The following is a 13,878-nucleotide window of genomic DNA, read 5'->3' as shown; positions in this document are numbered from 1 at the left end:
AGATTAACACGTGTAGCGCAACACTGCAGCATTTCACCTCCATAAGATGTCACTGGCAAGCGTTTATCTTTTCCTTTTGTTATTTATTAAGTTTACTATTGTGGGGCGTAATTTAGCCATGCAAAAGTAATTTAGCCATTTTTTTGCATTTGCTATCAGTTTACACAGGTATTTAAAAACATTAAGACATTAACTTTTCTTACATTCGTAAGCAATACATGAAGACAACGTGAGACTACCACGCAAGACTCATTTTTCTAGACTTACATTTCTCACACAAGGGCCATATGTTCTCACACGAATTCGAAAAAAAGTTGTTATACAACTTTAGACCATTTAATCACATAATAATCTAGAACTGAGGACCTACACGAAGATCTAGATACTTAACTGTAGGGGATTTGTGAATAGCTCCCCGATTTGATTACAGCTGCAGAGTTATCAGGAGTTTCATCCGCTGGCGGTCTTTTTCGTCGTCGTAATACTGCTCTGAAGCTGGTTACCCACTTCGTCCAAACATCTAGTTAATGCGGCGCAGTCTGCCAGGCATTGCTGCCACAGCATATTCGTAATACTCGCGGATAGACGTATTGTTACTGCAATTAACTGTGTGTTCCTGAGTTTTGAGTTCTGTGCGTATTGGTACGGCATAGTTGAGATTTGCAAATGGGTTTCACAAAAGATGCAAACAGTCTGTCCTTGAATAACGCGCATTTGATCATAATTGGTATTTACAAAACATTGATGTTGGGAGTTTAAACATCGATACTTCACTATCGATATTGACGTATTTAAAACATTGTAATATAGATGTTAAAGACAAAACATCTTCCTTCTATTTAGCAAACAAATCAGTCTGCTTGTTATCATCATCAATATTTTTTTTCATTTAAACGAAACTTTTTGTGAACATATATCATAACGACACCTGTGCAACACAAGTACGACTTATCGAACATGTCCTTGGAGTATGGCTGAGGTGGAGGGGTTGGGGGAAATAGTTCGTTGATATGTCACGGTCGAGTTTCTTGCTGATAGCTCGAATTTTTTTTTACATGTGATGAGTGTTTGTGCAGTGCATTATTTTCAGCTGCTTAAGCATTGTGAGCGTGTTGGCACAGCGTTAAATATGCATTATTTTTTGACAATTTCACGAGTAGTGGATGTGTCTGTTGCATTATTTTGTGATCATACCTGTGGGCTGAGCCAGGCATTATTTCGACAATTTATAATTAGTGAGCATGGTTGCACAGCGTTTTACAAGCATTATTTTGACAATTTACGAGTTGTTTGCATGTCTGTATATCAGTGTACTGCATTGTTTCGGTGACTTGCGAGTAGTTTGCAGGTCTGTAGGCTGTGTATTGTATCTCAAGCACGTCAGAGTGAGTCTTTTGTGTTAGTGTGATAAATAAACTATTTGAAATCCCTCCCTAAATAAATTGCTCCAAAATAAATAAAGTACACTCCTTCCTCTCTCCAGCAGCCCAGCACAGACTGAGTCCTTTTCCCACCATTTTTCCCCAGACCACCATGGGACCATAGAGCCCTCTGGTGGCAGTACTGTGTACTAGGTCAGTTGGACTTCAGACCTAATGGTGAACACACTGGATTGAGTTACTGCCTATGACAACTCAAATTGTTTAAATAAAGACTGCATGCAAAATATTTACATCCATCCTATTCAGCAGCCCAGCACAGGCTGAGTCCTTTTCAAAAAATGGTTCAAATGGCTCTGACCACTATGGGGCTCAACATCTTAGGTCGTAAGTCCCCTATAACTTAGAACTACTTAAACCTAACTAACCTAAGGACATCACACACACCCATGCCCAAGGCAGGATTCGAACCTGCGACCGTAGCAGTCCCATGGTTCTGGACTGCAGTGCCAGAACCGCACGGCCACCGCAGCCGGCGAGTCCTTTTCCCATCAATTCCAAGGAAGAGGTGGCGGTCGAATGTCTTTGGTTAGTGGTGGTAGCCCAAGTGACCTCTTTTCCTGCCATTTACTTAGGCTAGTGGTTGTAGCCCAAGTGACCTTTTCTCCCTGCCAAAATTTGAACTTCCCACCATGACGTCATTGCAATGTTGCCATACCTATCAATACAATCTTGGATCCATCATCTTGAATAAATTTGCCAACAATGCAGTGTGGGGTGGTGGTGGCGGCTTTGTCCCACTACTGATGTGGACATAGATTGCTATTGCTGTCGACACTCCTATGTTCCAACATGATAAGTCATCTTCTTTGGGATTCTGTCATGCCTCCCTGGTTTGAAGAATACTGGGTCTCTCTATCGTATCACGACTGGGCCGCTAAATCACCCAACTGTAATCCATGGAAAATGTCTATTACTGTTTGTAACAGCGTTTGAAATGTGGGAAGTAGCTGTACTGAATCTAAACAACCGTAAGTGGGTACATTTGGATATGGCACACCTCAAAAAATTTGTTGACCTCTTCCTCGCCGAACTGAGGCGATTATCAAGGCCAGAGCGAGTGTTACATGGTATCATCGAGATGTCTGCTGCGGGTCACTATTTTTCTGTCCAGTGCGCTAATTAATCTGAACTGGCACCCTGGGACTTCTTCTTATTCCCCAGTAGCGAATAAGCGCTCACAGGGCGGAAACGCCCTCCAAATAAAGAAACTACTGCGTCGTACATTGGTGAGTTGACTGACATTCCCGAGGAAGAATTGTTTAGCACATTTTCCAAGTAGTTAGAAATGCTGAAGGAGTTGGTAAGTGTATATTGGGAGACTTTCGGAAGCCTAACTTTTAGATAAAGTTATTATAATGGATTGAACTAAAATCTTTTGACATGGAGTTGCTATGAGAGACATTGTTTCATGATAACTTCTTTGTTGACAGCTTGTGTTCTTTCATGGCTTTAATGTGACCCAGGAAACGGAGCTTTACCAGTCGAGAGCAACAAACTACATATTGTTTCAGCCAGCAACTCCATGGGGACACATCCTGACCTCACGCCAGGTGTGGCTGCTGGTGTTGGCCAAGTGGGGCAGCTTCTGGGTGCTGTCCACCCTGCTGACACAGGCACCCACCTACCTCAGGAACATACATGGCTGGAGCATTGGCATGGTGAGTCATTCCATGCTTGGACCAGCTGGTTACAGCAGTGGCTACAGGTGTTTTCCAAATGGGGTAGCTCCAAAGTGCTGTCGAATTGGCCGGTGGAGGCACACATCTAGCTAAGGAAGATAATCTGCTGTTACATCAGCATGTCTGATTTAATGCCATAGGTGCCAAATTATACTGATGACAGTACTATAGACAAAATGAAGTTTAGCTGGTCTGCGACCATGTTTGACCCAATAAAACAGTCATCTCTTGCTCACTTTTTTTATTATTGCTCCTGGTTACTTGTATCTCCTTGACATTATCTTCAGGTCAAATCTACGAACTAGAGAGGTAACATTAAAAGGTTGGAACTAACGTTTATATAAAAAATGTTTTATCCTCTGCAGCCTTTACTATTTCTTCTCCCAAAAGTGGCCATTCTACTTGTAGTGAATTTCTTCCTCTGTTACAGTCAGTCACCGCCTAATGATCCCTTTAAGATCATCAACAAACTTTGAACCGGAACTTAATCAGGTTCCATCACTTTAACTTGCTACCTTTTTCGTTCGTTGTATTCTATTGTTCATAACCAATAAATTATCGTCAATTTGCATCTGCACCTGGAAGACTCTCACAATTTAAAATCTAGTTTCGAAAACTCTGTTCCACATATGCATCCTTCTTTCATGACCCGTAAGCAAAGTGTTAGCAATAGCCCTCCATACTTCTCTGTCTTCTTCATTCCTCTTCATTCTTTGGTATCCTCCCTGTGGCCTGCTGACATCATCCAGCATCTGGAACCTTTCTTCTGCCCTTCCCTCTCTTTCCCGGAACGAAACCTTCAGTTGCCTCTACTAGAAGGCAATCTCTTCTTAGATTGTGGCCTATTCAGTTTAGTTTCCTGTTCTTCAACGTCAGCAGCATCCTCCGTTCTTCTCCAATTCCCCTCAGTACTTCTTCATTCCTTACTTTATCAGTCCAGCTGATCTTCTCCATTCTACGCTATATCCACATTTCACAAGCTTCAATTCTCTTCTCATCCTGCTTTCTCAAAGTCCACGTTTCTGCTCCATACAGGTCACGTTCCATATTAAGCGCTTAACCAGTCGCCTCCTTAATTCCTTGTTTAAACAACTAGTTAGGAGTCTTCTTTGCTTTTAAAGTGCCTCTTTCGCCAGATCCATTCTCACTTTGATATCTTGTTGGCAATCCATGTTGTCTTTAATCCAGCTTCCCAAATACTTGAATGCTCTTACTTGTTCTATGATTTCTGACCCCAACTTAATTCTCACTTTTCTTTCCTTTAGGCCTATGACTATGATGATGATGTTTGGTTTGTGGGGCGCTCAACTGTGCGGTCATCAGCGCCCATACGAAGTCCCAATTTTTTATACAGTCCAATCTTTTAGCAAGTCAATCTAGCCACTGTCACGAATGATGATGATAAAATGATGAGGACAACACAAACATCCAGTTCCCGGGCAGAGAAAATCCCCAACCCGGCCGGGAAACGAACCCAAGGACACCGTGACCCAGAGGCAGCAACGCTAGCCACTAGACCACGAGCTGCGGACGCCTATGATCATGCTTTTGGTTTTATTTTTATTAATTTTCATGCCATATGCTGCACCGGCTTAATTAAGGTCACTTCGAATTTGAGTCAGCGTCTCTTGATTTTCTGCAAGGATCGCCATGTCATCTGCAAATCTTATACGAGTACATTCAATTTTCCGCCCACCTATCATGTCGCCTCTTGTCCCATCCAAACAGCTTTCCAGTACTTCCTCCAGATAGATGTTAAATAGGATCGGGGAGAGACAACAGCCCTGTCTAACACCTATCCCAATCTTGTTATCTTCAGAGATCCCATTACCTATTTGTACCGGAGCTTTCTGATTCAGGTACAGATTTTCGATCAATCTTCTCTCCTTCCACCTTATTCCCTTCTTTTTCAAGATATTTAACAGCTTATCCCACTGCACTCTATTAAAGGCCTTTTCGAGGTGTATGAAAACAGCATACACTTCTTTGCCCTTTTCTGTGTATCTTTCGTCGATAGTTCTTAGAAGTCCAATGGCATCTCATGCTTCCTTTCCCCTTCTTAAACCATATTGTTCTTCGGCCAGTGTTCCTTCCAGTGTTCCATATAGCCTCCTATTCAGAATTCGAAGAACTACTTTCTCTGCCTGCAATATTAGGCCTATTGTCCTGGGGTCTTCACACTTTTGGGATTATTAGACTTTGAGATTGGGACTATTATACTTACGAGAAAGTCTTCTGGCCATGCCTCTTTGTCATAGATGTAGTTGCCAAGAGAGGTCAACTCATTTTCGCCTGTTTCTTTTAAACTCTTTAAGATTTCTGTCGGAATGTCATCTACACCACAGTTTTTGTTGCTTTTAAGGTCTCCCGATGCCTCACTTACCTCTGAACCTAGAATACAATCTCTTTTTTCATCTTCATTTACTGATTCTTCCTTCTCAATCTGCAGATCGTAAGGTCTTTTATCCGCTTCATAGAGAGTTCCAATATATTCTTACCATCTGAACAGCGTGTGAGTCACTTAAGAGTTCCATCTTTCCCTTCTATCTCCATATTTCTTCCTTCCCTGAAATACTACTTCCTTGGCTACTCGATACATCTTTTCATACTTGCCTTCTTTTTCCAGTGTCTCAGTATCTGAGTAGATTTTTCTCGTCCATTTTTCCATGGCCTGACCAGTTACTCTTCCCAGCTCATTTTTCAGTCTTCTGTATTGCCTTTTCCTTCATCAGTTTGTGCGTTTTTCCGTTTTCTCCTTTCTGTCATCTTCAAGATCATGTCATCGGTAACCGACGTTTTCCTTCTCCCCTGCACTTCATCAGACCAACGACATCTTTACTGGTTGCTTTCAGGGTGTCTCTGAACTAGTTCCACTGTTCATTTATGCCCCCTGTCTTTTCTCTAAGTTTCCACTTGCCTCGGAACTCTTCTTCAAGCTTTTTGGTTATTCCTCCTTCCTTTAGAGCATCTAAGTTAAAATTCTCTCACTTTACCTACCAACATTCTTTTCAATCTAATCTTCACATCTGCTACAACCAAGTTGTGGTCAGAGTTAATATCTGCTCCTGGATAAGCCTTGGCATTTCTCATGCATGTCCGGAATTTACTCTGTATTAGTATGTAATCGACCTGGTATCTGCTATTGTGTATATTTGATGTCCATGTTTACCGTCATCTTTTGTGATGTTCAGAAAGCGTGTTTCCATCTACCAATGAGTTTTCCTTACAAAATCTGACCATTCTCGCATCTATTTCGTTTCTGTTACCTAATCCAAACTTTCCAACCACATCTCCGTCTTTCCCTTCTCCATCCACCGTGTTCCAATCTCCCATTACTATTATGCACGCCTCTTTCTTCTCTCTCTCCACCAGTGATTCAGTTCTGCTGTAGCACCCTTCAGTTTCATCGTTGCTGTGTTGACTTGTTAGCATGTAGTCTTGTATCTGAACTACGTCTTTCTTGTGGCCTTTCAACCTCAGTATCATAAGTCTGCTATTTATGTATTCCATCTTCATTATCATAGTTTTTACCTTCTCCTTTACCATGATAACTACTCCATTCATTCCGTTTTTTTCCTCGCCTGAATAAAATGTTACTATACCTAAGGCGCACTTGACATGGCCCTCTAAGTGCAAAATAATGATTCCGGAGGTAAAACGTCCCCTCAGTCAGATCTCCGGAAGGGGAGTACATGGAGGATAACTGAAAGTGTAAAGATAAAGAAAAAGTAGAGGAAAGAGGAAAATCTAAGACTGGTACGTGGAACGTTCGCACCCTCTTACAATCTGGCAAATTTGAAAATGCGAAAAAAGAGATGGAACACAACAATATAGATCAAATTATGCTCTGTGAAAAATTCTCCCAGGTGGCTTCCTCTTTCAGTCCTTCCCCTGAGCCCATGTTCCCCTGTTATTTTATCTTCCTATCTCTGCTATCGAGTTCCAGTCTCTCATAACGTTTGAAATTTTTGTCTCTCTTAACCATATGATAATTTCTTTTTTCTTGTCGTATGTTCTTTCAATCGGCTCACTATATATGGGGTAGGTAGGCATGTTGATTTGTACCATTGCCGTGGGTGGGTGTTGGGTTTACGTCTATCTTTGCTATGATAATGTTAATGGCAGTTTAGAGATAGAGTTGATTACTGTGATATTAATTCAATGATTGTTTTTAAAAACCAACACTGATTTTAATATAGCAGTTACTGAGAATGAACTGTCACACATTTTCAGCTGTAAACTGAAACTATCATTACAGTAAACTGCATTTAGGTACTGTAAATTAGTCGCGCGGAGTGGCCGCGCGTAGTGGCCGCGCGGTTTGAGGCGTCATGTCACGGACTGAGCGGTTCCTCTCGCCGGAGGTTCTAGTCCTCTCTCGGGCGTGTGTGTGTGTGTGTGTGTGTGTGTGTGTGTGTGTGTGTGTGTGTTGTTTTTGCATAAGTTAGTTTCAGTAGAGTGTAAGTCTAGAGGCCGATGACCTAAGCAGTTTGGTCCCTAAGGAATTCACACACATTTTTAACTGCAGATTACAATACCGAAAGCTGTTATGAGAGTCATAGCAAGTTTTTGTTGTGGGGTGATCGGTTTTCTAAATGTTATCGACTATATAATGAATTAGGGAACGATTGTGAACGGTAATTCATCCAATCTGAAATAAGGGAACATGAATAATGAAATATGTGAAAGAAAATTTAGTAAAAAAAATTAACCCATTAAGTCCCAAATTAATTTTTTTTAATTGAATTTTTTATTCCTTAATTATAATGTACATAGTGTATGAACCACAAGAAGCACAAAAATAGCCAGAGAATATTTATACATGCTGATATAATGGCCGTCCTGAAAATAGGACGCTGGGATCTAACAGTATCGTATAGCATACTAAACTGTATTCAAGTCTTAACTATTTACTTCTTGTGAAATGGTACAAAACACTTCACACACAGTGTTACACGGCATTTAACACAATATGGTTTTGGTTTCCTGTTGCATTTAGCTCTTACACATCTTCTTTGCGTGCTTCTTTTGTCAATCATATGACCATTTCCATCAAACCTGATGTCCGGTATCCCTCTCAACTGACTTGATGGGTATTCCATTGGACGTCTAATGTTCGGTCTTCCAGTGTCCAATTTCGGATATGTAACTGTAACAGTACGTCTGAAATCCAGCAAATCCAGTGCATTTTTCCCATGTACTAGTCTGTAGAAGAGCCAGGCATTTACGAGGGCCACTTCCAGCATACGTGTAAATAGAACCCAGTACCATTTTTCCCTCTAATTACCGTCGCATATTTTCCAACTAACCAGTCATAGTGGTCAACACCTCCCATGTACGCGTTATACGACTTCAAAACGGCAGGTTGTTGCACTTGCGTCTTCTTACTTGCTTGTCTACTGTACAGCGTAGCTGCTCCCAAAGGTTCAACTTTGTCAAAATTTGTACCAATTGTAACACATCTGTTGTTGTGCCATCGAACAAATAAGACTTCACCATTCCTGTCGAACGGGTGGTCATAGTTTCCTCGAACTGTCTTTTTCAGTTCGTTGCTGCTCAGTAGTGGACAGCCACCAACTCGATTCCCTCTGACAGTCCCAGTTGCTCGAAAACCCAAATTTCTCAGATGAATCAGAAGATCTCTACTAGTGAAGAAATTGTCAAAGTACACACAATGATTCTGCGGTTTTTCAATGCAGTCCAGCATGTTTAGGACTACTCTTGATCATAATAATCTATATAAAATGAAATGAAATAAAATGTAATAAAATAAAGTGAAATGAAAGAATAATACATTAACACAGACTACAGAAAATGGAATGTGTAAATACCTCTGTCCATCTTGAACTGTATTATTTACTAATGGGTAACATATTCATAAATATACTTACATAATACACTGCAAATTTCAAAGTAACTCCATATCCTGTATATAAAAGAGGGGCCGTTACTTACCTCAGCAACAAAATCTGGTAAAATTACCACGTTCTAAAAAGAAAGTAGCAGTAGCAGAGTTTCATATTCGAACGTGCAGCAATACAAATAACTGAAATGATAACACCAAGTCCCAGTGTCCTATTTCGAGTACATCAAATTTTATAACAATGGAAAGCAATGAATATAACTCCAATTGAGCTAACAATGCAAGTAGTTTAAAAGACACATTGTTGACTATAAATAATCACAAAAAGATCTTTGCCACATATTTCAAATATTACTAAATTGTCGATAAAGTAAATACCTGTAATAACGAAAAGTGTGTCTTAGTATTCAATAATCAATTAACGGTAGGAGTTATTACTTTTAATTTCCTGTAAGCATACATTTGTTATAAAAAGCATCAACAAATGATGTAGAACAGTAATAGTTGCAAATTAATAATTTATTGTGTATTTATAAATAAATATGTGCTCTGTCCTCAAAATAGGACATTGGCACTTAATGGGTTAAATATTGGTATGTCTTCACCCACCTTCGTCTCTCTTTCGTATTGATTCATGGTTGTTGTTGTTGTTGTTGTGGTCTTCAGTCCCGAGACTGGTTTGATGCAGCTCTCCATGCTACTCTATCCTGTGCAAGCTTCTTAATCTCCCAGTACCTACTGCAGCCTACATCCTTCTTAATCTGCTTAGTGTATTCATCTCTTGGTCTCCCTCTACGATTTTTACCCTCCACACTGCCCTACAATACTAAATTGGTGATCCCTTGATGCCTCAGAACATGTCCTACCAACTGATCCCTTCTTCTGGTCAAGTTGTGCCACAAACGTCTCTTCTCCCCAATCCTATTCAATACTTCCTCATTAGTTATGTGATCTACCCATCTAATCTTCAGCATTCTTCTGTAGCACCACATTTCGAAAGCTTCTATTCTCTTCTTGTCCAAACTAATTACCGTCCATGTTTCACTTCCATACATGGTTACACTCCATACAAATACTTTCAGAAATGACTTCCTGACACTTAAATGTATGCTTGATGTTAACAAATTTCTCTTCTTCAGAAACGCTTTCCTTGCCATTGCCAGTCTACATTTTATATCCTCTCTACTTCGACCATCATCACTTATTTTGTTCCCCAAATAGCAAAACTCCTTTACTACTTTAAGTGTCTCATTTCCTAATCTAATACCCTCAACATCACCCGACTTAATTCGACTACATTCCATTATCCTCGTTTTGCTTTTGTTGATGTTCATGGTACAGTTAACATAATGCACCGCGCTCTCCTGTGGGTCACACCCCATACCTCAGTGGCGGTAATGGGCTACCGCTAGCGTCTGCAGCTTCCAGGTGAGAACGGCAACTCCACGAGCCGCCTCGTCCCCGCGGAAAACCCTCGCCGCTGCCTCGTGCCGCGCTACCGCTCTCTGGTGAGAACCGGTCTTAAAGCGGCGACGACTGTGCGTCTCCCTTAGATTCATGTGATCAGAGGACGAGTGTGATAAGGCAAGATAATACACTACTGAACTATACTGCATTTTCAGGGTCAGTAAATTTTCAAAATTACAGTGCAAGTATCTTGTCACCTACTGCACGTGGTCATACAGGTTCAAGCCTCAGCATCAAAAGATTAGCTCCAGCGCCCTCCACTTAGGTTCAGAGTTCAAATGACAGCAATTTCGCTCCTTCTAACTAACCCACTGCAGCACATGTTCTGTCTCAATTGAAACAACAACAATCTCCCTCGCGCCAAATTTTGAGTATATCTAGATCGACAATACTGAAATGATTCGACATTACTGTAGCTACGTGCCCCTGACGTACTTTATAACTTTTGGATACTCAGTGTCTGTTGACGTGGCCTCTATGTCCTTGTCGCTGTGTACTATCTCACCCACAGTTAATGAGCAACTGCCAAATGCGATAAGTTATCCTGGTTGAGAACGTACAAGTTTTGTCAGCTCTGACAAAGCATACTCGACGTTAGATAATAAACCGGTTGCCTTCGGACGTCCACGATTCCTGCCATCGGTAAGACTTTTGACCGTGTGATAGTGTACGTAAGGGTTTCAGTAACACAGCGCCAGTTCCAATGTTAATCGACTCTGAGAGGAGAACATGCAGCTTCCTACTACGCTGACAGCACTTCATCTCTCAACTTGTTCATAAAATGTTACACGAATTTAATGAATAGAGCATTTGACTTTGAAACTGATAATGATTTCAAAAGCTCATAGAAAGGATCAGACTCTAAAAAAATTAATTATATACTAATGTGGCCGTGTGTCCAAACGAACCAGTTACACTGTTTCAAGCATTTCGTTAGCCTAAGAATAACTCTCACGATCTGTAGACATGAGTATGTTACGACTGAGGAATATTAGCAAGCGCGTCACGACATAAAATTTTCCTGGCAGTAGCTAAAATGTAAATTCCTACTTTTAAAAAAATGAAAAAATTCACGTACCGGAAGATCGGTGCGGTTGTCGCTGAAATCACTACGCTCACGCCAAAGAACAATAGCATCGCAACGCATTAACACTTTCATTTGCAGGTTAGACTGCCCTAATTGCTCCAAAACTGATTCAAATTACCTTCCACGCCGATGTCCAGACATACCGTAACGTAATAAACGAGCTAATCGCTGGGATACCGCGCTCCAAACCAGCTGAGACAGATGTGGAACTACCACACAGCAGAAAACTTATGAATCAATAATTTCCTTAAATGTACCTGACAAAATTATTTGATATCTTAATTCTAATGAAATGACATTTAATCACGAAAGTATTCTTTAGACCGAAGATCTATTGTCATTACGAAAAGAAGGTTTTCATTGAGAGCTATTGCTTGTTCTTGTGGTCTTCAGTCTGACGACTGGATTGTTGCGGTTCTCCATGCTACATTATCCTGTGCGAGTTTCTTCATCTCTGAATACCAGCTGCAACCGATATCCCTTTAAACATGGTTACTATAGTCGAGCATTTTACAAATTTGCCGCCTCCCCTCACCTTATCTCCGTGAGCAAATTGATTATTCGTTGATGCCTCAGGAGGCGTCCTATCAACCGGTCCCACCTTTTAGTCTGCTTGTGCCATGATTTGCTTTTCCTCAAGCTCAGTTGCGTATCTCCCCGTTAGTTATGTGGTCTAACGGTCTATTCTTCAGCATTCTTCTGTAGCACCACCATTCAAAATCTTCTATTTTCTTCTTGACTGAACTGTTCGCCGCCCACGTTTCACTCCCATATATTGATGTTAATAAAGTCCTCTTCTTCAGAAATTCTTTTCTTGCTATTGTCAAGATTTCCTCTCTAATTCTTCCATCCTCAGTTATTTTTCTGCCCAAATAGCAAACCTCATTGACTACTTTTAGCATGTCTTTTTCTGTCTAGTTGCCTCAGCATGGTCCGATTTCATTCGACTACATTCCATTACCCTTGTTTTACTTTTATTTAAATTCATCTTATGACTTTCCAAGGCACTATACTTTCCGATCAGATGTTCTTCTAAGTTATTTACCGTATCTGACAGAATTACAGTGTCAGTGACAAACAGTAAGGTTTTTATTTCTTCTCCTTGAACTTCAATTCCCTTTGTAAATTTCTCCTTGGCTTTCATTACTGCTTGACCAATATAAAGATTTGATAACATCGGAAGTACACTACAATCTTGTCTCACTCCCTTCTCGGTCATTGCTTCTCTTTTATGTCTTTCGCCTTTTATAACTGCAGTCTGGTTTTTGTACTAGTTGTAAATAATCTTTCGCTTCTTGAATTTTATCCCTGCTATGTTCAGAATTTCAAAGAGTCTATTCCAGTCGACGCAGTAGAAAGCTTTCTCAAAATCTGCAGATACAATTAACGTAGGTTTTCCTTCCGTTAACGTCTTGTGTAAGATAAGTCATAGTGCCAGTATTGCCCTTCGTGTTCATACAAGTCTTCGGAACCCAAACTAATCTTCCCCGAGGCCTGCTACTCCAGTAAATAATTCGCGTCAGTATTTTGCAACCATGACTTATTAAACCGATGGCTCGGTATCATTCACACCTGTCAGCATCTCACTTCTTTGGAATTAGAATTATTACACTCTTCTTGAAGTCTGAGGGTATTTCGTCTGCCTTATACCCAGGTTGTTTTACAATTCATGTTACACACTCCTGGAGACTGTAGAGGGTATTTAGTAGATCAAGTTTTACATAGGAACGGATGTTTGGGAAACGTCATCCAACGAAGTTATAGCCGCCGGCGTTTGTAAATGTATGTATATTCGGGGTGATTCTATGATTATGTTACAGACTTTCTAGGATGATGGAGAAGGATAAATATATCAGTTTGATGTAAGGGACCCTGTACCGGAAACGAACGAGTTGAAAGTTATGAGTGAAAACCGTTCTGATACCACTGACAGTAGAATACATTTACTGGTACTGTTGTTGCTAAGATTGTAGGGTATGCAACTTTCAGACGTGGTTATGTAGAGGAAAACAAGGAAAAATGTCTGGTAAATGTGGGCTCTAATATGCATACCTTAAGAGCTAAGAGTACTTGTTCAACAGAGATGTGTTTCACAGTACCAATGATGAACAATTGCTCACAGCTCCTTAGGTATGCATTGTAGAGCCCATGTTTACTGACTCTTTTTTTCCTGATTTTGGTCCACACGACCACCTCTGAAAGTTGCCTACCATACAATCTTAGCAACAATAGTAGAAGTACATTTATTCCACTCTCAGATGTATCGGAACTGTTTTCACTTATAACTTTTGTTCGTTTCTCTTTCTCCTATAATTCACATCCGCCCCCTCATCACTTATG

General features: G+C 40.5%; 1 protein-coding gene across 1 annotated transcript in view; it reads left to right on the top strand.

The window, feature by feature from the left end:
* Nucleotides 1-13,878, top strand: part of LOC126155993 (sialin-like) — a 194,055-nt gene that overhangs the window by 71,865 nt on the left and 108,312 nt on the right. The window contains exon 6 of the mRNA XM_049916270.1: nucleotides 2,873-3,100. Coding sequence (XP_049772227.1) covers nucleotides 2,873-3,100 — 228 coding nt within the window. The remainder of the gene's footprint in view (nucleotides 1-2,872; nucleotides 3,101-13,878) is intronic.

Source organism: Schistocerca cancellata, chromosome 2, assembly GCF_023864275.1.
Source record: "Schistocerca cancellata isolate TAMUIC-IGC-003103 chromosome 2, iqSchCanc2.1, whole genome shotgun sequence".
Lineage (NCBI taxonomy): Eukaryota > Metazoa > Arthropoda > Insecta > Orthoptera > Acrididae > Schistocerca > Schistocerca cancellata.
The sequence above is the reverse complement of the archived record's forward strand: the minus strand, read 5'-3'. Positions and strand labels throughout refer to the sequence as shown.